Genomic DNA, 27884 nt, shown 5'->3' with positions numbered 1-27884 from the left:
AGACTCCTTTAATCACTGTGGTATAACACATAGCTCTCTGGTTTTGTGTATCAGTGCTGCTCTTTTGCATTATTGCCTGCAGATGTTGCAAATCACATAGCTTTTCCTTAAATTGCTTAACTTAGTCACTTCATTCTTTAGATTAAAATTGCTCTTGTAAAATATAAATTTTGTGTTTTCTCATCAAGTCCGCCTTTATCTTTTTCATCTTGTGTTTTTTCTTTGCTTTTCTGTCTGCTTAAAGCCTGATTCTTCAAAAAGTCTTTCCCTGTGTAACCTGATCATGGAGGAAACCCCAAACAGTGGGTCATCAGAAGATACTAACAGATCTCAAACTGATCTAGGTTCACTCAACTGGGGCCTAGATGTTAGCACACCCAGTATCAGCCAGGAAATTACTGCAGGCAGTTCTTTGCTTTTCCCCAGGGCAGAGCAAACCTCAAGCGAATCCACAGGTACTCTGCCTGCTAGTGTTTGGCCTGCAGTAGGTGAGCAGGAGGATGCTGCACCAGGGTCAGCTTCTGTAAGCGAAAACCAGAGGACTTCACTGGAGGACCAGTTGGATGCCAAAAATGTCGTGTGGGAAGATGTGGTGACCAGTCAGCCTTTAGAGAACGTAACCAGTTTTGAGACACCCATCCTGGGAACTGATAGCTTGTTGGATGAACCCCTCCCATGTGATGTGCAAAAGGCAGAGGAAGAGCTTGAGGAAGACGAGTGGGCAGGTGTCAAGCCAAGTGAAAAGGTAGAGACTGGAGCTAACTACAAGGAGGTAGAAGGTACAGAGGAACTGGAAGAGCAAGGTTGTGAAACCAAAGGAAACAGTGAGGCAGAATTTCATAAGGGTTTAGCAGAATCAGATCTTGACATTTTAGTCAGCACAGAGGTAGAAAACTTAAATGAGTTTGAAGATAATCATACTGGGGATACTGGGAGAACTGGTGGTGCTAACCTAGAAAACTCTACAGAAGAAGAATTCAAACAGGTCAATCTCATTGAGGAGACAGATAGAGAAATACAGTCACTGAGCACAGGGCTGGAATATGGGGACAAAATCGTGGCGTGCAACTCTGAGACTATAGAAAGCACTGAACCTCAGGGAGTCCTTGGTATCTGGGATGAGGACCATAAAAATACATTTGAGGAGGCCTTAGACCAAACTGACAGTGGTACTGAACAGAATACATCCATGGAGTGTATAAACATGAGGGCACATGTTGACCTAGAGATAACTGACCACACAGGAAAGTACCCCTCAGATACTGGAAGTGATTTGTGTGATGCTGAATTATTCAGTGCAGAAGAGTCTGGCAAAGGAACTGAAGATAGCAGCATCAGCCACCTCCCAAATGGTAGTAGTGGTACTCCAGGTCACACTGCTGATGAAAAACAGTGGGCATTTCTGCCCATGGCAGCTGATGATGCTGGCACAAGCTGTGATAATCCTTGCCTAGATAATGCAGATGGCCAAGTGACAGGTAGGACAGCAACAGCAGTCACTGAAGTGATTAGTAGTGATGTTCCCGAAGCCTTGGAAACAGAGCCCTGGCTGGCAAACTGGGATCCAACAGTTACTAATGATTCCTGGGGCTTTTCTAGTCTGTCAGATAGCCAAGCCAATGGACTGGATAATTGGCCCTTTTTCCCCCAGCAGCAAAACTCAGAGGAAGGTAACATGGAAAATGTTTGGTTAGGTATTAGTAATAAATGGTCTACAGAAGACCTGGGAGCTGCTGATAACAGCTGGGGGGAAATAGGTGGAAGCACAAGCCACGTAATTCAGGAGACACCAGTAAAACAAGGTTTGCCTGGAGAGCAGGCAGGCATTAGCAATCCTGGACCGAGCAGGGAGATAGCTAGGCCCTTGTCTCTGTTTCAAATGGGAAATTCCAGAAATGCTAGCACCGAGAGTTCAACTAGTCCTAAAGACAATGAGACCAACAACTCAGATTTATCTGAAGATGAAATTGCTAACCGGAGATATGGATTGTTGTACCAGGAAATTGAGGCTGATAAAGAAGAGGTACCTACCCCAGTGTGTAGCCTAGTCTAGACAAAGAGTTCCTTAGGCCATGCATAACCTTGTTGTTTAAAAACATTCCATTTGTGTGTTTCCTACTGCCCTTCCTAAGTCCATGCTATTTTTTTTTTTGAAAAATTGCCATGCAACTCTTCTTGGTGTGGTGCCCTCAGCCCTTCAAGCAGGCTGACAAAAATGCATTTTGAAATGGTGAATGAAGCATTGAACTGTGAAGACACATTGTGTCTGTCAGCTTTTGTGTTTTGTCTGTAGATCTTTAAATGCATCTGGACTTTTTTTAATTATTATTTTTTAAATTATTGAAGGTTCTCTGCTTTTTCTTTTTGTCATTTTCTTTAAGCCTGTGATGTCTTGTTAACAAATAGCACTGTTGTAAAATTTCTTGCTGCCTTACCCTTCATTTTATTATTTTTTCTCTTTTTTTTTTCTTTTTTTCCTTTTTTTTTATGTCTGGCCTACATTTTTATTTTGCAAATAAAAATGTTTTGACTCATGTTCAGATTTAGTAAACAAATGGTAATTTGTTCTGATCTTCACTTCTACTTAGGCATCCACCATAGCATTTAATGGATTTGCACAGGTAAGAAATAAAAAAGTTTTGAGATAATATTTTTCTGTTCTATTAGGAAGGCATTAGAACTGGCTATACAAATTCAGGAAATCTGTTCTACAGACAAGCTGCATAGCAACATCATACTGTCTTAAATCCAGACCTTGTCTGCTGTCAGAAATTCTTAGATGTTGCTAGAAAGAATCTAATGCCCTTAGGACTCTTGGCCTGAGTCTAATAGCAAAAAATCTGTCTACCTTAGTGGGACAGCTATTTCCTCATAAAATGGCTGGTCTAGTTTTTTTTATTGTGCTCTTTTGTGGATTATTTTTCTCAAAATCCCAAAGTCCTGTAAAGCACATTTTCAGTTTCACCTGGTTTCAATAACTCTTGTCTAAATATGTAGTGAGTCCTTTTTCTTCATCTTTATTTTCAGTTAAAATATGTTTTACTCTCAAAGCGTAACCTAAATTATTTATCTGTAATACACTTAAACACTGTGGTGCTGATGGTGAGTCTGTGGTATGCATCACAGAGATAGAGCACATTAAAGACACCATGTTTATGTTTTCAGATTCCAGGGATGTGCCAAGATCCCAAATTTCAGGTGGATGATCTGGGGCCTCTTTATTTTACAGCATTCTCTTAGAGACTGGCTCAACCACAGCACACCCTGTACACCAAATTTTGAAAGTACCCAAAAAGGCCCAGCTTATGCAAGGATGGAAATGAGTTTTCCAATGATCAACCATTCTGCTCCAGGACATTCAGTTTAGTTAAGGATACAGATGGAAGGGGCAAAGCACAAGGCTCTAATAATTGAGGCAAAATGTTCATCTGGAGAAAATAAGTATTTTCTGTTTTCTCTGTGGTAGGAAAATAATTTGGCCCAGCAATATTTTGCAAATTAATTGTTTCTGAATGAGATGTTGGAAAATGCATCAATATTTTCTACTTTCTTAATGCAGGTAAAATTTCATATTTATAATTATTGTAATTACTCTTCAAATAGAAGCCAATGATCAAGAAGAAAGTAGCTTAGACCTGGTGTACTCTCCAGATACAGCCACATGTAATCTGTAAAAAGAATTCAGAGTTCCACAACTTAGAAGTGCATTGTACCTTAAACAAAGTCCATGTGAATCACATGTATTTAATGAAGGGTATGAATCACATGTATTCACTAGCTTTAGTGAGGTGAAAAAATCTTGGTTTAGAAACATTGAATATAAAATAGAAAAAAATAATGGTTTTAATATTAATAGTACCCAGATAATCTAAATAAATATAAAAATAATCTTTAGGTAACTTGTATTTGCCATCTTATTCTATGTGAATGTACTTAGTGACTTTACCTGAAAACCATTAAAAAAGTCAGGTCTTTGATGGACACCTGCAAATATTCTGTCTCAAATACTTTTACATTGTTGTTTTTCATTTCTATATCTAGGATATCTCTGCATTTACAGTACAACCAAATGAGAATGTGGCAGAGCCTTTGGTAAGTGGTGGTTTTTGGTTCTTTTTAAAATGTCTTGTCAAAAAGGATACAATTTTTCCTTTGTGAAAAAATATTTTCACTTTTTTTTTTGTTTTCCATCCTTTAAATCACACCACCTATGTAGTTTCTCCATTTGAAAGAGCTGGTGGGTGATATCATTGTAGTTTTAAATCCATACTGAAACAATCTTTCACAAGGATAGCACAGAGTGGAAGGAAAAAACAAACAGAATATTGTAAGGCGTGTTTATTTTGTAAAGGTGTAGTCACCTTTACAGCGACTAAACAGTGGCAGTAAACAGTTGGTTCATTTATTGCATTTAAGAAATGACTAGAATGAGAACTATGCTCCAGTGTGCAGCAAGGACGTGATAGTACATGGTGGCTGTTAACATATCTCCAAAATTGCTGTAATTTTATCTGCTCACCACCATATTAATAGTAGGCACAGTCTACTTCTAATGAGGGCACAATCTTTTTGGAAGTGATGATCCCTGGGCAGTTTCTTAGCTCCTCTTACAGTCTTTGCTTAGCCTGGAACAAGGATGATAATAACAGCATTGCTGGGTAAGTGCTATAGTTACTTAACAGCAGCAAGGTGATATTTAATGTTATTTAATGTGTGGTTTGTGCTCATGACGGTTACTGAGTATTTTGAGAGTATTTTTATTTGTAGCTGCAATGTGATAACTCATCTGAAGTATGCTTTTCAACAAGTGATTGAAGCACATTGATGCAATCTGCTTTATGTTACTTGTGATTTTAAGTCTGAAAGAATCTTCCGGCATTAAACCTGGGGAAACTCATTAGTCATCTTACCTGGGAAAAATCTACTTTGTGTATCTCATTTCAGTCCTGTTTCTTCTTATTAAATTCTCTAGAGCTGTCATTAATACACTGCACAGAGAAAACTTTGCACAGTATGGTATAATATACAATGAGTGAATGTTCCTTAATGCTGTGCCAGATCCTGAAGCTCTTGCATAGACAAACTTCTCTGTACCTCATTAAAAACCAGCCTGCTTAAGGAATATATGAGCAAAGAATTGAGAGACTGTGGAGTTGTTTCTTTTCCTGAAAAATATCAGGAGGAGAAGGTCATAGCATCTTAAATAATTTCATAGAAGCTGTCTCTTCATCACAGGAGATATCACATTCTAGCCAGCAATCTGTTATCAACTGCAAAGCAGTTGCTTTTGAGCTACATTTTATGCTGAGAAATTTGTTTGTGGCAAATTAATCTATTGGGGTCATTCTGTCTGGTTGAGTCAGCCATCTTTATAAATTGAATATGCTGAGCACAGCTTGGAGCTCTCCCCTTGTTATGTGCATGTATTTGCAGAGTAATGTCTCCATTGGAGATTGCACTTCTGCTGTGAGCTATTTTGCCACAAGATTGCATGTGCTGCAGGGCTGATGATATTTCATAGATCCTCTTGTTGGCAAACAAGCTGAGGGCAGAATTTGAAAGGGTGGAAATCCCAATAGTAGGCTGATAAATGGATGCCTTGTAGGTGCTTAAGAGCTCAAGAGAAAATACATTTTAATAAGAAACCAGAGATGATTGCTAGAATTCAATCAGTCATTGTTTGTGCATAAAAATGTATTTTTACATTTGTGTATAAAATCTATTTGGGTCTCACTCTCTGTTCATTGCTTCTTACCCTCAATGGAGGAGGCACTATATTGTCTGAGAACAGACAGAGCCAGGGAGGAGGAGGAGGTAGTTTTTAAAACTCGTGTGTTTGAAGACCAGGGTTGGTACACATGGGTGCCAGTTTCAATTTCTGGCCTTGCCAGCAGTTTCTGGAGCATTTTTGAGCAAACTGAGTGCTTTCTCCCCACTTCCATTACCTCTCACTGTAAGTCAGGAAGCTATGCTTCCTTTCCTTGTGAGAGAGGCGTGTAGGACTGGCTCATTTTACATAGAGGGCATTGATGATGAAAATGCCCTTTACATGCTGTCTTTTATTGGGGACAAAGCCTGGCAAGACTGAGCTGAAGCAACACTGTGCCAGGCACAGTTCTCTTTCTCCCTCTTCCTCCCCAACATTTTGTTCTCAACAATTTTTCCACTATCTGCTTAAAAATCAATTACAAAAGACTGAGGCTGAAGAAACTCCACCTGGGGAACCTAAGGTTGAGGAAACCCCTGCTGCTGCTGCTGCTGTTGTGGAAAAGGAGGCCGTCCCTGCTGAGCCAGCAGAGCAGGCTGTGGTGAGTGATCTGTCTTCCATGCGCCCTGCCTGGCCTCATCGGAGCCACCTTTTGTTATGGTGAATGTGCTTGCTGCATTTCAGCCATCCTTTCCACTCTCATCCTCCATGGCCAGTTTCTCCAGTGCCCAGCTGCATCACAGCATGCCTCTCCATCACGTCCTCCTTTCAGCCCTAAAATGTCATTCCTCTTACGTTTGGCATCTTAGACTGAAGTTTGGCTGAGTGGTTGTGGCTTCACAAGTAGTTTGATGCCAGATGAACTTCAGAAGGGAAAAGAATTGATGCTGTTTTTAAATGATGTTATTAGCAGTTTTCTCATTTCATTTCAAGCACTAAGCAAATGTACATCATGTATGGTCCTTACTAGAGCCATGAAAATTCCAGAAAAAGTTATTGTAATAGGTCTACAAGGCACCAGTTGTGAGCCAAAGACACAACACTGAACGCCAGTTTGGAGATTTTTGCATGTCAGCATTCAGGAAATGAAGAAGAAAACACAGCTCTGCATGAAGAACAAAGCAGGGCATCCAGTATCGCTGCAAGTTAAGAGGTGGTCTGAGACAGTAGGCGGGGGGTTTTCCTGTTGTCTAGCCTCCCTTTTTATACAGGTATTTCAGTGCATATTCTTTTTATGCAACTGAAGTTCCTCTCCTACACAGTATTGTCAGAAGGTCTTGGTGGTGGATGATACCCACAGGCTAAGAAACCCTGGAGGAAAACTGCATCTGTTTTTGTAGTCTGACATCTTTCATGCTTTCCTCAAGACAATAACACGTTGAAAGGCTCTAATGAGTTGCTGGTAGAACATGAAGATTGCTACTGAAAAACTGTGTGGAAAAAAGGGGTTGTTTTGTGGGTCAGTTCCTCTGCCACAGAAGCTGATGGAAGATACATAGCTGTGCTGTGCTCTTTGTCTACTGAGCATAGTTTGGTGCAGTAAGTTCTTAGAAGAGAAGGTTTAAGCTTGCTGAGCTGCTCTTGGACTTGGGGGATTCCCTGTGTGTTTTCCACTGCTAAGCAGGGATGATAATACCCAAATGATGATAAAATTAGGTGGTTTTCAGTTAGCACTTGATACACTGCCATACAAATATCAATATTAAGCTAGTGTAAATGCAAATTAGCTGAAGGAAGTGGAAGTATCTCTAGATGCACCTATAAATGTGGCAGCAGGGAGCATGGATAGATATCTGATTATCAGATATCAAGCTACTGAGCTCTTCCTAGCATAGGGAAAATAATTTATTGTGTGAGGAAAGGTGGGCAGTGCTAGATGGGTTGTTCTGCAGTAATCTGGGGGAAAGGGCAGATAATACCTGTCTCTGTCCAACCTTACCCGTTCTCTGAGGATGCCTAGCAGCTTTAGACCTATGGAGGGAAGTGGTCACAGTATGTTCCCCAGAACTACATTCAGGCTTAGTTCTGATTACCCTTGCATGAGCTTTGAGTATTTGTTTCATATTTTAATCCACTTTTGCTTGGTTCCATGGTATACACTGGAGCAAATTATTTCAGGATCATCCCCTTCTACTAAACATAACTCGATGAAGAAAGCTTCATGTCTGTGCAGACCAGGATCTCCCCTTCTGTATCTTTTCAGTCATACTGTCAACTCTATAGGAAGGCAAAAAATTAAATTACCTATCTGAGGCACATTGTTTTGTCAAACTGTTGAGAAAAATGCCTCATGTAAATTGGATGGTTTGGAATAATGAAAGTGGGAGGGAAGGTGGAGAGAGAAGGAATGAGAAATCGGTCATTTATCTGGAGCTCTTCTCATGAGTGCATGGCAGAGAATGTGGAAGAATAGATACTAATGAAGCCAGAAAGGTGGTTTTATTTAAAAAAAAAAATTAAAAAAATATAAAAGAAGTTTCCATTTTTCCAAAAGGAAGCATTTTTGTCCTGCACTAGAACAAACCAATTCCCTGAAGCCTATTGCATCTCTTAAGCACTAATTAAACAGTCTGTCTGCAGTACCATGCATTTATTTGCTGGCTGGCATGACCTTTCCAGTTGATCCATTTTGCTGCTGAGGAGTTGTGGTGCATTGTCTGTTGTCAGCTGCTCTGGCTGAGTCTCAGCAGTGCAGAGAGAGGCAGAGAGAAACAATGCAAGAGACAGACAATTTAAGAGCAATTCAAGAGGAAGAGTGTAGGCATTAAATAGAAGTTAAACAGTTTTAATTAGGTTTGTTCTTGGTGTTTTGTTGCTAATTCAAAATTATGGTGTCCTTACTATTTTGGGAAAAATACCAGTGTTGATTTTAAAAATGCCTGAAATGGAGTGACTGTGTTTGGTTCCAAAAGGTTTTTATTTCAGAGAGGGTTTTCCAAGACTTGCAAAGAGTTTTGAAGATTATGATTAAGGACAAATATGTTCAAAGCTAAGGAAAAGTACATTGAATTGCAAAAAATTAAAGTATGTCATTTCCCAGCAGCAGTTCTACATTAATTTGCTTTAGGAATGACAGTTTTCTTTAAAAGTAGAATTGTAAAATATTAATAGATGCTGCTTTGTTGGGAATATTTATCGAGTTTAGTTGCTTGCAGTTTTGACTGACAGTCCTCAATTCAGTTTTTCTGTGCTAAGTTTTCTGTCACATCCACTTAATCCAGAAAAATTATGGCATGAATTCTTCATTATAGGAACTGCACAGTAAATTTTCTGGCAGGATGTTAATTTAAATTGTGCAGAGGATGGCCCAGGGGATAGGGTACTACTTACCTATCAGGGCATTTTGGATTCAGTTACTTGCTGCTTTATAGTCTGCCTGACTAAGATTGCCAAAACTTCATTAAAAGAGCTCGTCAGAATTGCTGCCTAGGGTCTCATTACATATTTTTTATTTGGTCCTTCAGATCTCAAATGCTGCAGAACAAATTAAGTTTTTATTAGTAGCTCTCAATGGTTGATCGTTTTTGGGGAGGGGATAAAATGTCTGGTAATTAAAGGGACAGGATGACCATGTGTGCCAACAGAAGAAAAGTTAACGATGGGGTAAACAGTTCATGCATTAATTCTTCTACACAGAAAGAGTTGTTTTCCTGTTTTTATAGCATCCCCAAAGGCAGCTGGAAATCCAAAGGATAGTCTGAAGGATATAATGCATTAACCACTGTTTTAATTTCTTTTTCAAATAATACTGCCCCTCTCACCACATCCATTTCTCACATTCAAACAAAGATGGCATGAGGACATCATAATAAAGTGAATGCTTATGAAATGTTGTTATTTCCTTTTCTTCTTTTCCTACATGTGAGACATAGCACTTGGAAATCAGCTTTTATACTTTCACTGCACTTAGCAGTTTTGGAAGAGCTTCTCAGTGCTTTGGGTCTGATGCCTGCCTGGACTCTGATGTTCTCTCATTAAAGCAGTCAGACACTCAGCTAAGTACTGTGGTTTTCAGAGCAGTATATAAGCATATGTGAAGCTGCCTCCTGAAAAGCTCTTTGCAGACACTGAGTGAGTACAGCAGAGGCCAGGGAGCAGCCTGCAACCAGACATATCTAATTAGGGTTCAGTCCTACTGTAGGTACTATTCACAGTGCCCAAATGGTGGAACATGTAGTTTGGGAGAACAATACAGTGGTTAGATACAGAAGAGCGGTCAGCTGTGTCAGGATTCTCAGTGTGAAGCTAAGTGCAGGTGAAAAATGGGAGCGTAAGGCCATTAAAAATATATGGCTCTCTACAAGAGAGAACTGATGTAGAGTAGTGTCTTTCTGTTGAAGTCTCCAGAAGCAGATTTTTCTCTCTGGAACCAGGGTGTTAGCTTCCTAATGTTATTTCAGTCATCCTTTTTACTAGGGTTTCCTGCCCTAAAAATTATACAGTTTATGCTATCATGCCTCTTTTCTAAAACTCCATTATCCACAAAATCCCAACTTCCAGATAGTCAGAAAAGCAAAATGCTACTAAATTGACTAGTACACAATAATCAAATTATTCAGGAAAGCTCAAGCTTTGGGAAATAAGAGAAGTTCTCTTTACTTTCACCTTTCCAACCAAAATTGTGCTTTTAGTTAATAAGAAAACAGTTCTTACTTGAAAATATGCATATGTATATATTAAATCATTCTGCAAAGATACCCAAAGGTGGGATGATGAGATTCTTACCAGAGAATATTGCCAGGGAATTATTAAGAAAATGGAAAAGGCTGACACATTCCTGACTTTGAAGTGCAAGATTATATTAATGTCTGAAAGCAAATTATAAATACAACTGCTGGCAGAAATTCTGCACTTTCTAACAGTACAAGTAGAGAAGTCATCTGTGTACTGACTTACAGTTGGACATAAAGCTTTTATGAATAACAGGATATCTTTGCTCTACAAAAAAACAAAAAAAATTTCTCTGGGTGGCAGAGGCACTCCAATATACCGTGCCCCCAAGTATGCTTGCATACCTTCTCTGCACCCTTACAGCTCTGTAGAAAAATCAGACCTAGCTGTGTCAAAACTTATTAACAAAATTGATTTCCGTAACGAGGCTTTGACTTGTTTTTGCTTATCAGAGTGTCTTCAGAAATAGCCATGTCTGCAGAGAGTCAGACCTGAACAGCTAAAAAAGCACTTCCAACTATTCCAAACCAAACCTGAATTTTAGCAATTTTGACCTTTTCTAGAAAAGGACCTGGTGCTGGTAACAAGTACTGTTTAGGAGGAGCTTGTTACTAGTCAGTGAATTCAATTCTTTGAACACCTAAATGGGTGTCAGATTTGGAAAACCACTGATGTCTAATTTTTTTTATGTCAGGCACCTGCTATATGTACCACTGGATATGGACCCAAAGTAAGGTGATTCTGCAAAAGAAAAATTAACAACGAAACAAACTTTGTGACACACATCTTTTGAACAGCCCCTTTTAATGAGCTGCAGTCCAACATGAGTGAAGAAGTATTTTATTAGGTTTACATTGATGCACTGGTAAATTACAGGAGCAGCAGCAGGTGATAATGGAAACAGTTTGAGTTACAGGTGGGAGAAATTTGAGCTTGGTGGAAACTGCAAGGTTGCTTACTAAACAATTCTTTAAAGCTGCTGCTGTTATGAGAATACTGCTAGTAAAAGTATGTAAAATTGTCCTTAAGAGTTCCAATGTGATGATGATGACATATGTAAAGGATTTGGTTTAGCATATCTATTTCAGATTGTATATGGCAGTATCTTTTTGCTTGATAGTATATACTAGGTCATTTAGCCATTCATTTCATTGCATCCCATACATGGCATGCTTCCATTAGCTTCGTTAATGCCAATTTTTCTGCAGCCATTGCCTCAGCATGCGTAAGGTGATGACCATATTTCCTTTTTGTACAGGAGAGTGTCGAGGCAGGAGATAAGGAGACAGCTGGAGTTGCTGAGAAGGAAGGCGAGGTACATATGAATAGGGGCGAGTATGGTTGTGCTTTAATATTTTCAACCATTGCAAAAAAAAATGTCGTTTTCATGTCACCAACAGGCAGGCCTATACAATGCAACTGTGACCTAGCTCTGGTATCTAACACTGCACAGGTATATCTGCACCCATGGCATATATTCTAACAGATCACCTCTCATTCAGTGCAGGATTTATCTTAGAAACTGCCTGTTGCAGCAGTATAGAATCATAAATATTTCAGAGCAGCAAACAAAGCAGCTCCATGGCTAAAGGAGGTATAATGCTGTTTCTATTGACGTTTGGAAATACACTGCATAGATTCCCAGTAGCTTTTACAATTTCTGTGTATTTGTTTGCCTAGCCCTTCTGTAAATTTCTTTATTAAAAACCCTATGATTAATCATTTATTTTTCCTAGCACAATATGCCCTGAGCTAAAACAGATACTTGGAAATAATCATGTTATGAGTTGGTTTGCTAAAGCACAGTCTGGCATCATTAGATGCAGTTAAAATCAAATTACAGAGCAAATTAAAAACTCAGTGACATACTTTAGGCTGTGCATATGTGGACTTGAATGACTGCATATAGCTTATATTTCTTTAGTACTTACTCTGAATCCTTGTGTACTAAAGTGAAACTCCAATGTGTTCAAACATTCACAGAGGGTAGCACAAGAGGAATGGCTGCATATTAAATTCAAGGATGGATGTAGGGACTGGGAAGTAACTCCTAGCTATTAATCACTCAGGATTTGTATCTCAAGGTGCTAGCAACCTGCTCTTTTGTTGTTACTCATTTTGGTGCCATGATATATACAAAAAGGTAATGAACTGGTTTCAGAACATGCTAAGTTCAGCTGTCCAGTCTTAGGTTCGTTATCCTGCTCTATAACAGCATTAGGTATGCTAGAGCCAAGGATATATCTGTGGCTGTATGGCATACCAGTGTCATTTGGAAGTGAATTTGGGTCTCACTGGTGCTGTATTCCTCATCAGCACTGCCACATCCACGTGGAAGCCAGTGGAATTACACAGGAAGAAAGTGCAAAATGGGAGTGGTAGATCAAGCCCAGCTTGGTGTGGACACAGTGCAAAAGAGTGTTGTGTTGTTCCTCTAGCATTGCCTTGTCACTCCCAACAAGTCTGGTTCAAAACGAAATATGCAAGAAATGCCTCACAGATGTGCTAGCACCAAGGCTAAGTCTTTTAAATCTTCCCCTTTTATTCTAATACTCCTTGTTCACTCTCTAACCTGAGAGTGAATTTGCCTGTGTTCCGTTTAAAACAGTTTTACTGTATGCAGAAGAGCTGCCATAAGAGATGAGGTTATTTGCTAAGCCAATATTTGACTGTTAATGGAGTGTGGTCCCTTTGATACTCTGTAAGTTGTGTAACAAATTCTTCAGTACTATGTCAGAATTTTTCAAGACTTTTCAACTGATACATTCCCTAAAGCTTGATGATTGGTCTCTCTTGACGTTAGCTCGCTTAGCTAAGCGTGATTATAACCAGCTGTCATAAAAATTACCCATTCCTGTTCTAAATCCAGACATGGGGCAAGAACTTCTGGAAGACAGGTGTATCTGAGGGAGCTCCTCTGGCAGACCCCAGCAGCAGGCTTCTACTTCTAGCCCCTTCTACTCTTCCTGGGCTCATTTCTGCTACTGCTGGCTCTGTGACATTGTGTTGTGCTGACAGCAGTGCTAATGAGAGTACAGCTGTGTGGATCAGCTGCATCCTGGCTAAAGATGAATTCACATCTGTGCAATTAAAACAGTCAAGTGGCTCTATCACACCCCTCCTTATTCTAGATGATTCTTTCTTTTCTCCCCTGTGTGCTTGGTGTAATGGGACAGCTGTCCAAATTTCCATAGTACTGCTAGAGATAGCTAATTTGGAATACTATTAGACTGCCTAATGTTATTAATTGCCTATATAAAAGAGTTTTTTAGGCTTGGTTTTCAGTATGAAGTAAGGTAATACAAGTCACTGTATCTGCAAGGATGTGGTTCAACATAGCTGGATATGAATCCAGCCTCCTGCCTTTTTTATTTCTCTTCTGTACTAATCAGATATTTGAGGCTCATAGTGAGGTTCATGCTGTGCTACCTCACATGCCTTTTTTTACTTTTTTTAATCATCTAGCTTTTATTGGTTTTGTACTCTTAAGACACAAAAAAAAAAATGATTGTGCCATTGTGAGCTGTGGCATGCATTTGGTGACTCATGACTGCAGGCTGTGTCACCCTTTCACTGTGGGGCATTTGTGAGCCAATTAATGTAAATTAGTATACTCCTCCATAGTAAAATAAAATTATCTGTACAAATCAAATAAATAGAAAATTTGTCAATCTTAATTAGAATAGATAGCAAGACCAGTTTCTGCAGCATGCTCTTAGGAATGCATGGTGTAAAATCAATCTGATTTGCACTCTATTCCCACTCTTTTCTACTAGCCTCTTCCAGGAGTTTAACATTCATCATTTATTTGTATGTCTTGTTAGATCAAGACTGCTAAAATTGGTAATACTAGGAGTGGCAGAATTGCCTTACAGGAGAAAATGTCAACATCTGACCTTGTCTGTTGATGTTATTTCCTCTTACAATAGAGCATCCTTCAGCAGCAGCAGTTTCAATTTAAATTAAAGTTCCCCAGTGATTTATGTAAATCCATATAATATTTTCTGTCTTCATGGATTCCAGGAGGACTTCTTTATCACATCAATTAATAGCAGCAAATAGGAGTAGTGGTTAATATTTAATGTTGCTAAAAAACAATGCCTGGAGAGTGCCCTTGAACAGTTGCTGAGTTCAGGTAGTAGAGTTAGCCTCATCCACAGGGGAAAGATCAAACTGAGGGAACAAAGAGCATCTGACTGTTCACTGGAGATGAGAGAGTAGGCTAACAATGTCAAGACTAACTGTGCCTTGACATTGGTACCTCAAAAAGAGTTTTCCTTCAGTGTTTTTTCTTTATCTTTGAGCCATCTGCTGTAAGGTAAAAATTCCATCTTGGAGTTAATTACATTAAAGCAATGAGTTTTGTCATTTACCTTCAACAGTCCAAACCTTAAGATTAACCCATTTTAAGTATATATCCAGTATGCTACCATAAGCACTATACAGCAATGCAAATGTTAGGGGGATGCATTAATTACAAGTGTCTTGGTTTAAGACAGTTTAAAAGGAGAACACTCTGGAATGAGTTATGTCCCTTTATCGGTTCAACCAATCCCTTTCTGCCACTGAGAAATGAATGTGAGTAGATATAAGTGAAAAAATAACAGTTTGCTAATATAAGAAACAGCAACAGGCAAAAGCCAACAATAAATAACTGCTAGTTACAGAATAGCTAAATCTTATGAACCTATGAGAGCAGAGATCCAAAATGCCAGCAAACGCCCTTTCCTGAGATAGCGCCCGACAGGGGCGACTGCGTGGGAAAGACAAAGGGACAAGATGGGATCTGATCCCTTCCAGGAGCTCATGGAGCAATTCCAGTGGCAGACGAGGACCCAACACCCCCTCTGGGGTCAGTGCCCTCCTCACAGCAGGAGACAGCAGGGCAGGCAGGGCCAGGCAAAGCAGCAAAACCCATGGCTGCAACAATCTGTGCCAGAGCCAGGGCTGCTCCAGTGCTGTCAGTGTGAAACCTCGACTGCAGACAGGCACCTGCAGGATTCATCCCAAGGCAAATCAAAAGCTCCAGCTTCAGTCTCTCCAAGACTAGGAAGAAGAAGACAAAAATACTAAAAGAGAAAAATAGGGAGAAGGCCTCTGCTTAAGCAAAGACCAAGCAGTCAGCAAAGCAAAAACCACACAGCAAAAGGGGACAAGCTGCCTGCTAGAGCAGACTTTAATAATGCCCATGATAGCATCCTGCCCCAGTTTTTTCAGCTCCAGGGTCTTAAAGAGACAGTAACAATTTGGGGAGCAGATAGACAGGGAGTGCAACAACCTTCAGAGTTACCCTCAACAAGAAGGAACAGTTTATGCTGCATGAAAGATTAAACTTTGATCTAGTAGTCGGCAGGTACTGTTCTATGCACCTTTCAAACATTGGAATAAACCATGCATTATCTTCTCAACACAGACTGATCAGAAATGATTCAGTCACAGCCAGACTGGATAGGATTTTATGTATTTTTTATACTGACATAACTGCAGATATGGAGGTTGATTTTTTTTCTGATATTTATCCAGATATAGAATATATTTACTTCTCCTGACATGGCCTGATTTGTAAGTCTCTCTGTTAGAAAGAAATGTATAATTAAGAGCACAAGATTTTTTAAGCCAGGCAAGGCCTGTGGTAAGGTAGGTAACTAGCTAGAGAAGGCCTGAAGCCTCTTCCCAAAACCAGATTCCATTAGCAGGGTTCTGTGGACCACTGGACAGTTTGCAAGCTCCTCCTCCTCCTCTGCAGAAACGAGTGGTAAATTTCGTCCACAATACAGATGGAAGACAGGGGAAGGAAAACAGCTTTGACAAACAGTTACTCCACTCACCTTATTATGCTAAATGTTGCCTGGTGAGGTTTCATAAATGTCTCTCTCTCACCTCTTAATCATCTTCTCTGAATAAGCTTGTCCCCAGTGCTACTTTTCTCCATAAATCAGGAGAAACACCAGTGAACTCAAGACCGTAGGTCAGTGTCACAGAGGGAGGTCACAGAGCAGAGGTGGTCCATGTTCTCTCCAGCAAGTACCTGTAACTCATATCCTGAAAGGTCCCTCCCTTCTGTTGTTTTTAGGTGGTACCTGTTGGTGAGAGGACTGCGACATCAGAAGACAGTGCGGCTGTAGCAGCAGCAGCTGCCACCACTGAGCAGGAGGATGTTGCTGAAGGTGACAAACCTCAGGGAGAAGAAAAAGAGGCTGATGTGTCTCAGGTAACTCATGTCAGTGCATGGGAGGATGTGTATGGGAAGTCAGGACAGATTCAGCAGCCCAAGAGAGGCAAGGCTACTGCAGCTTTGTGCCCCCAGGTTCAGCCAGTAGCAAGGTTGATGTTCTCTTGGGATGGTCCTAGGATGGTCTCTTGCAGGGTATCCTTTCTTCTAAGTCCTTACTTAGGGTTGTGCCTGCCTTTTTGTCTCTGTACTCCCCTAGGCTTGTGGGGATGGGACTTGATGGCCCTATAATGGCACCTATCACGGCCCTGTGAGCAGCATGGACAGCTTTTGTTTGGGCTGTCCCCCACTGTTGTCTCTCTGTGCTCCTCTGTGGTGATAATATTTACCACATAGCATAACAGGGCTTTCTGGGAGATAAATAGGCAGAGAAACAATTGGATTTTTCTTACATCCTGGCACCACATCCTATCAATAGCACTACTTTGTTTCCTGTAAGTCATGGCAGTCAAGCCATGTGTCTGTATCTGGCCTGCTGCCTTTTCCTCTGCAGCCTCTGGGGAGCTGGCAAATACCTGCTAAAGCAGACCCTGCTTTAGCAGGTAGCTGGGCAGCCACCTGATTTCATTGCATATTCTGTTTCATCTGTGCTCCAGGATAAGATGGTCTTGAAGAAGATCAGTGAACATGGTTTTTTTCAGGTTGGGTGCACCAACAAGTTTTGTTAAATGCTTTTTTTACTGGGGTTCATTATTGGTCAGATACTACTTAGATTTTTTGCTTTTTCTGCTCCCAGTTACCTTGTTGCAAAGCAGGAAAGATACCTTTGGTCAAATAAATAGGTTTTATTTCCTTCTTTCATGACCTTCTCTCACTATTATCCTGCTGACTTCAGTTTCCAAATAAAAACAGTACAGTGACTACTGGAGCTACTGGCTTCACTCAAACCTGCTGAAACTAAAGAGCAGAGTGAAGGAAAAAGGTCTGGTAATTTCCAGGAACACTGAAAATTAAGCCAAATCTACCTACAGGGAATTTTTATTATTAAGTGCAATAATGTGTAAAGTAGATTTAGGAGGACTAAAGGGAGCAGCGATAACAGGGAGGGGATTATTCCTTCACATTCTTGTTCTAATACTGTTTTCTGTCTTAAGAATTTGTGGTGGAGAAAGAGAAATTCTCATCCCCAAGAATGTCCTATGCAATAAGCAAACAATAGTGTTTTCCTGCTTGAAATAAAGTACTAAATAGCTTTGCAATTCTTTTCTGAGGGAGGTTTGTTTTTTGGGTTTTTTCCCCCCAGGAAAAGGTCAGCAGCATCCCTTCAGTAGTAATAGAGCCAGCCTCAAACAACGAGGGGGAGGGAGAAGAACACGAAGCCGTCGTGAATGAGTCCAAAGATGCCACAATAGAGATGGACACTCAGATCACTGGCACTTCCCTCAGTGAAACTTCCCTAGCTGGAACTGATCAGAAACCTGCTGAAGAAATCCAGGCTGTACTTTCTCAGGATCAGCCTGCTCCAGCAGAAGATGCAGCTTCAGCAATGCCACCTGGTTTTCTCTATAAGGTCTGCTTCTCCATTCTTTTAGATATCCCTAGCTTCTGTGGATGTGTCTTGTCTACACAGGTAGTGTCATGATTTCTTGAGGGCAAAGGATTCTATGCACACACAAATTCATGCAACTACAACTGTAATATTGCACTGTTGCTTCATAAATAAAGTCTGAGGAGATACATTTTCTGCATGCCTGTTGCTGTGCATATCCTTATGTAGCTGTAAGATTTGATGAAATAAGAGAACCCTTGAATCTCATCAAATGACTGCTGAAAATTAATATATTGGATAAAACTGCACTGCCACTTAGTTAATCAGGAATATTGTTGATATATGCTAATGATATATCTGATATGCTAACAGTATATTTAATCTCTAAGGTCCCTTGCAAACCCAATCCATTCCGTGATTCTATGATCAGTAAAAAAATGGGGTTTTTTCTGTCCTGAAAATCTATAGTGGAAGTACTGATTCTACTGAAACCCATGGCTACAATTAATGGTAATGAAGCCAAAATGTCAATCAGTAACTTTAGTAATAATATAAACTATTATAGTTTATATTAAAATAAATGTGTAAATTTATAATTTATATAATAAATATATAAATTTATATGTAGTTATATATAAAACTTATATTTTTTCAAACAGAAAAATTTAATGAGGCATAAGAGAAATTCTTTCCTTGGCTGGTGAAACCCCCAGGGTTTCCTGGTTCACAAGGTTCTTTGAAAATACTTTCCATTTAGAATCACTGAGCAGCAGAAAAGCTCCTTGAGGATGGATGAACTTTACATGCTTCCTACCATAATTTGCATAGTTCAGACTAATTAGTCCCCTAGCACTCTCTAAGTATGCCATTTTTTTTTGGTCTGTTCTTACTGCTCAATATTTTCTGCAGACTTTGTGGATAATAGTAGGGTAAAGTTAAACAGTATAATGCAACTCAAACATGCTGACACAGTTCATCTTTTGCTTTCCATCGCACTCTCTTGGGTCAGACTTAGAAAAGGAGAAGCCAAATATAAGCTTGCGATCTGGTTCTCAGTGCCACTTTCTTTCATAATTGCAGAGTTATCGTGGAACTGTCTGTGCTCTGAGTAAATTAGGCCAGCTTTCTTTTAAGGAGATAGAACTATTTATTTAAAATGGTCTGTCCACAATGACATGTTGATCTTGCCAATGTTTGAATGCTCACCCCTTTGAATGGCATATATTTTTGACATACCTGGTGAGAGTTCCTTCCAGGACAATCATTGAGTAGGGTTCCCATTACTCACTTCTTTGATCACCATATTGCAATGGGTACTATATGACTGACTCAAATTTTTATAGATGTTCACAAGAAGAGTAATGCAAGAAGAGTAATGTTGTGACCACAACAAGAGAATGAGAGAACAAAGTTCCCGAGAATCTTTCTCAATTTTATTTGTAAAATCCTGCCAGCCCTCTCACAGATCTCGTAGTGATAATGGATAACTGAAGGATGTTCCCTACATGGGAGAAATGACAGTGGCAGGCCTTGTCCAAGAGGCAGGACTTGTGCCATGTTGAAGCATTGTGTATCCCTGAGATCTTGTAATCTTGGAAAAAGATCTTAAGTTTCTTCTGATAGTCTCAGGAAAGGACAGTATCCTTAAGCTGTCCCTGCTTCTAAGGAACTGCATAAAATCTGATGTGAATCAATGCCTTTATTATCAATTTATGCCAGATCAAAAGAGATGATTCTGTTCTTGTGAGATTCCACCTGGAGTGCTGCATACAGTTTTGGTGTCCCCACCATAAGAAGGACATGGAATTGTTGGAACAAATGCAGAGAAGGGCCACAAAGTTGATAAGAGGACTGAAACAGCTCTGCTGCAAACACACACAGGCTGAGAAAGTTGGGGCTGTTCAGCCTGGAGAAGAGAAGGTTCCATGCAGACTTGTGGCAACTTTCCAGTATCTCAAGGGGACCTACAGGGAAGCTGGAGAGGGACTCTTCATCAGGAAGTTCCTTGTAGGACAAGGAGTAATGGGTACAAACTGAAAGAGGAGAAATTTGGATTAGGTATTAGGAAGAAATTTTTACTGTGAGGGTGGTGAGACACTGGAACAGGTTGCAAAGGGAGATTGTGGATGCCTCAGCCTTGTCAGTGTTCAAAAGCCAGGTTGGATAAGGCCTTCAACAACCTGGTGTAGGGGAAAGTGTCCCTGCCCGTGGCAGGGGAAATTGGGACTAGATGATCTTTAAGGTCCATTACAACCAGTTATCATTCTATGATAATTTGAATGTCTTTAACCATATGTTTGCATAAAGATGAATTTTTTTCAGACAGATAATTTTGTTGAGAAAATGTCTTCATTTAGATCACATCTATATGTGTGGTGTTATTTTCTTTAGGTTGAAGTTCTACATGATTTCGAGGCAGCCAACAGTGATGAGCTTAATTTAAAACGAGGAGATATTGTGCTAGTGATTCCTTCTGAGACCACAGCTGATCAGGTAAAAACATGTGGTTGTTGCTTTTGTTGATGTTTTTCTTTGTCTCAACTTTTTTTCTTACAGATTATAGTTAATGGGAATGTATATTCAAAATTACAATACTGTAAGAAAACACAAATATTTTACTTATGCCTTTGTTTGTAGTTTCTTTTGAGACTAAAAAGCGCAGTTGACTACACCTGAAGTCACGTTATTAGCAGGATCTGACCTCAACATGATTTTTAGGGGGTTTTTTGTGCTACATTTTAGTGGATTTTATACTGACAGACAGGTACACACAGATTTCATGCAGAGGACAACCTACAAACTCTGTTACATTGTTCTATATCATCTTATCTTAACATTCCAGTAGAATTGAATACATGCTCCCTAAATATTCAGTTTTTATGTGTGATTTGTAGGAGTAATGGAAATTCACTCACAGAGAGCACTGAGAATGCTGTGGTGTCCTGTAGCCTAAAGGTGTAGAGATCCTGCTCTGTCATAGGTGCCTCTGATAACGCCAACTTTGCCCCTCAGAAGCCTGAACCTGAATTAAACAACATTTCATTTGTTCTAACATTGCATTTCAGGTGAATTTTTAAACAATTGTATTCCATATGTTAAACTGAATTGCAGTGAAGTATGTTGATTTTGGCTGCTGCTTTAAAAGAGAAGACTGTACTGTGCACTATGAGCACCAGCCACCCCATGGACATCTGTTAGTGCCTGTAGTGTTGGTAAGAGGTCTCCCAGTTGATCTGGGGATTGCTGAGTGGGGGACTGGATCCTGCCTGATCAGGTAGCTAAGAGCTCTGCTCTGAATGAAGACTATCTCTTAAAATAAACCTAAATACTAATGCCCTAAGCACAAATGAGTCCTGAGAATTTGAAATTGTTTTGCTGATTGATGCTGTTCAAAGGTAGATAATTATCAGTCCTCTCTTGGCTTTTGTGAGTGGGGTTTTTTTTTTACTTATTTCAGAACAAAATAATTATCCTACACCAGGTACATAGCTTTTTTTGTTGGAATGAAATCTATTATCCCTACTCAAACTATGCTGTCTTACCTCATGGACAGTTCAATTGATTTCATTGTCAGTGTTTGCAGAATAAGATACTACTCTAAGGATAGCAAAATATGCTCTCTGATTTCAGTCTGGTTTTGCTAGGATTTTAGGTGTTAAATACATGATAATGCTTGGTGGGTCCATGAAGTATAATTCTTCTTCTGGTGTGCATTGAAATTTCCATTAGCATTAATTGAAGTAAATTGTGTGCAGTGATGGAGAAAATCTCTAAAAAACCTTTATGTATTCATGTTTCTTTTCATACATTTATTGCACATTACCTATTTCCCCTTCATGTTTGACATCACCATAAAGCTCAATACTTTTGTCTTTTGCCAGGTTAATTTCTATAGAGGCTTATCTTTGTTATTCTTTATTATCCTTCAGAATTGACCTGTCTAAAGCTGCAACTCCAATACACCTGGTAACATCAACCTCCATTTGAAGCAAACAAATCCCACCCAGTGGTTTTTTTCCATTAGACTTGTGTTGAAATTATTATCCAGTGAAACTGTGTATTCCTTTGTGCAGTTTATGCTGCCTATGCTGAAGAGCTGCAGTTCCTGTATCTCTTAGATATTCCACATGCTTCAAAAACATATCCCCACTTAAACTTACCCAGCCAATGATAAGCTGGATCTGCTTTAATGATGCTCATTTGGGGGCAGACAGCCCCCACCAGCACATGCAGCCAGCCCACAGTCATGACTTGATGGTGTATGTGATCATCTGTTCAAGTTATTCTATTTCCATGCATACTGTCTGTGCAATAATAATATGGCAACATTAGAAGTCTGTTTGCCATGGCTTTGCTCCAGTTCCTTTTCTTTATAAGGATACAGAGTTTCTTAGTGAGATGAGAGTAGATTGGTCATTTTTAAAAATACCAAAATTATTTTATTCCAGGTTTTATTCATTTATCACAATTCAGAGAGCCCACTACTTTGCAATAAGAAATCTCTCTCCTGTTTGCTTGGACTGCTGGTGATTTGTTATTTTGCTTGTCAAGTCCTGGTTTAGGTTTCCAAGAGTTTTTTGAAAAATAATTACATATTTTCTAGAGGTAGTAACTCCTGAGACTGCAAGAACTGTTCTTTCTTCTGACTGTTGATACATGAATGAGAGAAAAAATATCTCAGCAGAAAAAATTAGGATTCAGAGCTGTTCTTTCCCCACCTAGAACATTAAGTTCAGTCAGGAATTAGATGGGCTAAATGTTGTATCATGTACTTGCAGTCACTTGGTCTTACAAAATTGTGGTCTGGCAGAACAGAGAGAACAGTCTGTGCATAATTAGAGGCTGCTTTCTAACCAAAACACCAAATATTTTAGCCATATTATTCTAAAACATCTTCAGGTCTGAAGCTCATAGTGAGGAATGGAGAGGCCATTGGATTGGATTTTTTTGATTTAAGAGACTCTGTCTTTTTCTTTGCAGGAGGCTGGCTGGTTGACTGGCATTAAGGAATCTGAGTGGCTTCAGTACAGAGATGCAAATACTTACAAAGGACTTTTCCCAGAGAACTTCACACGCCATCTGGAGTAGTTCTCCCAGGCAGACAAACATAGTATGAAGCTCAGTCAGTAGGTTTTTAACCTCTTTGAAACACAGGAGCCCATCTTTTTGTAGTTTAAGCTGTTAATGGTTTACAGACTGGTGCCAGACAAAGCTTGTTGAAACATATCAAATGAGCATGAATGCAAACGGTTAAGCTGTAATTTCTGAAGCAGTACACGGGGAAAAAAAGTCAGATAAAAATGAAATGTCCTTATTTGTTCACAAGTATGTGGCGACAGGTTTGTTTGTGCTTCGTCAGAGCTATGGTGATTCTGTATTTGATCCTTTCCCATGAATTCTGAAATTAGCTTCCTCAATACCAAAACCTTAACTTCTCTGCACTAAGTGTATTGTATTCCGTTGCACTGCAGAAGATTTAATTATCCTGTAGCTATGAGGTCAAACTATTATAAGTTTCATGTGTTTAAAAGATAGTTAACTACTGCAACGTTTTTCAGTGTTCTTTTTGGACATGCATAATATATATACACAAGAACTTATATGTGTATATATAAGTGCATATGGCTATATATGCATTTTCACAACTCCATTGTAGTTCTTTGGCTGTGTAGTATCATCCAGGACATGCATTGCTCTTTCACTGTCTGGCATTACAGGAAACAGTTTTTGTTCAAAGCAAAACTAGCTGCTCCATTGCCAAAACATGATACGATATCTGTGGTTGTAATGTGAAATTTTCATTCTTAGATGATGAATAACATCATGTTCAAAGCCGCTAACCTTTGAGAAGGCATGGCTCGGTCTCCTCTTCCAGCTGCAGTAGTTGCGATGAGATAACCTGGAGGAGGGAGTTGTTATGATGCTAATCTATACTTTTTTATTTAATTGGCTGAATACATTTTCAAAAAGAAACAGAACTAATATCTGAGAATAAATAAACACAATATATTTTCACTATATGTATTTATGCAGTGTACCTTCACAGAACCTTTTAAAGTAAGATATATAATGTATCCTGTATCAAAAAGTCATCTGTAACTTATGTTTTCCAGTGCTGTGTCATTAAAAATAAACCTTTGGTCCAAAGAAGCTGTTTCTTCTGTGGTGCTTTTGAAGTTTTATAGGAAGTCCATACAATTTATGCATTGTATTATATAATCAAATCTTATTTGAATACCTCTTTTTCCAAATGATTGCAGCATAACAGGTGCAACATCTAAATTCTTGTTCTCAACCTTAGTTGTGGCCAGAGTTCCAAAAGGTCTGGAGCCCAGCTCAGCATGTCTCTCTGCTGCTCTTCCTGTTCCTGACTCTGCCTGCCAGCTAATATCTGTCCACTGAGGAAGGGAGCTTGTCTGCATTTAACCACCACTCAGCTGAAGATCTCTTACTTCTTAGTAATTTTTCACTTGTCCACTTTTTTACATGTGGAAAGTAAGTTCTCCACAAATCTGCTCCACTTTGTTTGCTGAGGCATGGAAGCTGCAAATATTTAGGAACATCTATATTTTCCTAGGAATTAGTGACTTTGGTGGGTGCCTGGCATCCAGCCAGCCTCCACTACACAAGGTCCTGCAACATTCTCTGAGTGGCTAAAATCTGACAGACCTGTTGTGGTTCTGTGACTCCCAAGGTGTGATAGAGATATACACAAAAGTGGAAGTTGTCCATAGTCTTTGGCAGAGATTCAGAACCCTGCATTTCAAGTCTGTAAGACGTTTGACGTGAGGCTGTGCAAATACTGAGGATCTTCAGGCATCTCCTAACCCAAGAAAGAATATCACACTACTCTCCACCTAAAATGACATCATTCAAATTTAAAAGACAGATGTTAAACAGTTTCACTTAAAAATCTCTGAGTAGGAATTTTTGGCATCCATCCATGCCTATGGATTACACAGCTGCCCACAAAGGCCTTCTGAGAGTTTTATTCCTTCATACCAGCAGGGGGTGGTAGACGCAAGAATTTGCATTTGCCAAATTAACTCTCAATTGGCTCATCTTCAACTATGAGTTTGTTTCATTAATATCTCTCATTATCTGAAGTTGGCTAATGTCTGCAGCCACACACAGCAAATTCAGTGCCATACCAGAAAAAAAGTCAGTTTTATGCATGCTAACTGGCTACTTCAATCTGCAGGCAAAAAAAAAGATAGAAAACTACTTTATCAAGCTGCAGCTCAAGTCATTAGAGCAACATATCCTTGTATCTCATACATGTTAAAACATGATGTATACCAGACATGGTAAATCTGATCCAAATAATAATGAGTTATTCAGCTGGTTCAATTAAAAATGAACATGTTGATTTAAGAGGAAGAATAGTTTTACATGCTACTTCTGCTTAAAATAAATTTATAGTCTACCTGTAGTTAAGTAAATAGCTAAATTATTAATTGCAGGAAAATATTTTAAAATAATTTTTAAAAGTTATCTTTCAGGGTGATGGAACATGCCCTGCCATTGCAAAAGGTCCTAGGAATATTTAAAATATATTAAAGTGCCCCCAAGGGCTGCATTGCTCTGCATTTTATACAAAGGATGGAAAGATCAAGAGGGGACATACAAGCCAGCAGAGACACCCCAAAAAATACCCTTAGTGGCTGGGTCCTCTCTGGATGCCTGTGCAAGTCTTCTGTTCAGCAAAGCCTGTCATCATCCATAGCCTCATTGTGGCAGCTCCAAAACCATGTACCCCCATTTCCTCCTTGCTCACAACCTCCGTGCTGGAGCCTCAGTGCTACTGTCCTGACAGCCATCCCAGCCATCCTGGCCTCCTCAAGATAAGAAAGGCAGTGGTGCTGAGACTGGTAGGAAGATGGAAGTTTTTCTCAATCATGAGCTCTCTTCTTACAAGGGTGTGTTCTGGAGATGCATGGTTTTTTGGGTGTGGGGCAGGGGGAGAGGTTGACTGGTTTTTTCCTTTCTGTTTGAGAGGTAACCAAAAGGAAATGGCTCATGCATCAGTATTTGACATGTAGCTGGCATAGCCTCATTGGATAGTTTTCTGCCACTCAGATCTGCTTCACCTCCTCTTGAGGCTGAACCTGACCCTGTGCCTGAAGGAAGCCCTAAGAAGAGCAATAACTGTGTGGTTGCTGAGCACTTTCTTCCTGGCAACGTTTTTTTCTGGTAGTTCTACGTGCCCTGCTCATCCTGCTCATTCACCAGTGGAAAAGGGGATGCTCTCTTATCTCAGCTTCTCAATTTTTTCTCTTTTACTGCCACAGGTGGCTCTGCATAAGACTTGCAATAAACACCTATATCTATCACCAAGCCAGAAGGAAAAACAGTGCTAATAAACTGCCATGTCTCCAGTCCTGATTTAAGCAATGTTTTTATTCACTGGTACCAAAAGAGGGTCAATGCACCTCCCAAGCATGTTGCCTACATGTCTTCCAGGTTTTTCCTTGGAAACCAGTCTGATGAGGGGAAGTTTGCTGTTGAGAAGGATCTCAGGAAATCTGTCTGCACCATGATAGTGAGCAAAGTAAAGCTGCAAGACTCTGCCACCTACTACTGTGCTATTTGGGATGCAAAGCAGTAGAAAGCCACAGGGGACCTGCACAAAGACATGCTCTACTTTCCAGATAAGAACCTGGAGTGTTTGACAATACACAGGAACACTGCCACCCTACTTTTCCCAAAAGCTTTGAATCAGATTGCAGGCAGCCAGATACAAAAGATGCTGCTGAGCTTTGCAGATGCACACTACAGCCAGTACCAGCAGACCTGTTATTCCACTTTGCCAATAAAAAAGGCATTTTTTGGGTCAGGATGGACTGCCTCTGAGTGGATTTATAAGATGGCAGGTTTGGCTAAAAGCAGGGTCCTGCTAAAAGCAGGAAAAATCTTTCTATTCCCACTACCCTTCAAGCCACAACTTTGGAATAAAACCCCAGTTCTGTCATTTATATGGCAGAATAGAAGGTTATAAGTTATATATATATATATATATATATATATATATATATATATATATAGGTTATATATTTTAGCAAAATAAACTTGAAGCACCAGTTAAGACTGCAGATGCAATATACCCATTTTATACTTCTCTGTCACTTGAGAATCTGGTTTTATTTTCTCTTTGTTTTCTGCTGGAGCTGATCACACTTTCATTTAGGTTAAAACACAAGTGTCCTCATTGATTTCAGTGAGGCTTCTCATACTATATAGCAAGACTGCAGCTATAGAACAGATGCTTTTATTTTTGCAAACAGAAAGAGATTCCTTTGAGTAATTTCAGCTCTTTCTGTTTATGAACAAACAACATGTTGATAAAGTCACGGGATCATTGTGTTCCTATCCCAAAGGACCCAGTATTGACAGTACCCAGTATGGGGCCTCCAGAGCACACACTGAGCACTGGGGCACCAGTTGCATTTCACAGGAGATTGAAAGATCAGGTTCCTGGCACAACTGTAGGACAGCAGTTACTGGATCTGTGTGAAAATTCTTGAAGAAAAATTAAAAGCTGGCTAACAAGTAAAATGACAACAGCAGGAAAAGGGTTTAGTGTTCTTTGCAAGGAAATTAGAGGTGACCTTGTGTCTGAAAAGTTACTTTGAATTGCACAAAATAATTTCTGTATTTCACTTGACTTAATTGTCTTTATTTTAAACTAGGCCTATGGGGGTTGCAAAGCATTTGTGTTTCTTTTCATTGTGATTTTTTCCAGCATTTGGAGAAGCTACTCTGAGGTGTAGCATCTCACCTTACCT

General features: G+C 39.6%; 1 protein-coding gene across 1 annotated transcript in view; it reads left to right on the top strand.

Annotated features, from left to right (window-relative positions):
• The window catches only part of AMPH (amphiphysin), a 124760-nt gene extending 100517 nt beyond the window's left edge, over nt 1-24243 (top strand). Inside the window, exons 15-23 of the mRNA XM_086844481.1 lie at nt 245-2023; nt 2589-2621; nt 4042-4092; nt 6195-6308; nt 11637-11693; nt 16452-16589; nt 17854-18120; nt 20491-20592; nt 23080-24243. Coding sequence (XP_086700607.1) covers nt 245-2023; nt 2589-2621; nt 4042-4092; nt 6195-6308; nt 11637-11693; nt 16452-16589; nt 17854-18120; nt 20491-20592; nt 23080-23187 — 2649 coding nt within the window. The 3' untranslated portion in view covers nt 23188-24243. The remainder of the gene's footprint in view (nt 1-244; nt 2024-2588; nt 2622-4041; nt 4093-6194; nt 6309-11636; nt 11694-16451; nt 16590-17853; nt 18121-20490; nt 20593-23079) is intronic.
• The last annotated feature ends 3641 nt before the right edge of the window (nt 24244-27884 follow it).

Source organism: Cyanistes caeruleus, chromosome 1 (assembly GCF_971803275.1).
Source record: "Cyanistes caeruleus chromosome 1, bCyaCae1.hap1.1, whole genome shotgun sequence".
NCBI lineage: Eukaryota > Metazoa > Chordata > Aves > Passeriformes > Paridae > Cyanistes > Cyanistes caeruleus.
The sequence above is the reverse complement of the archived record's forward strand: the minus strand, read 5'-3'. Positions and strand labels throughout refer to the sequence as shown.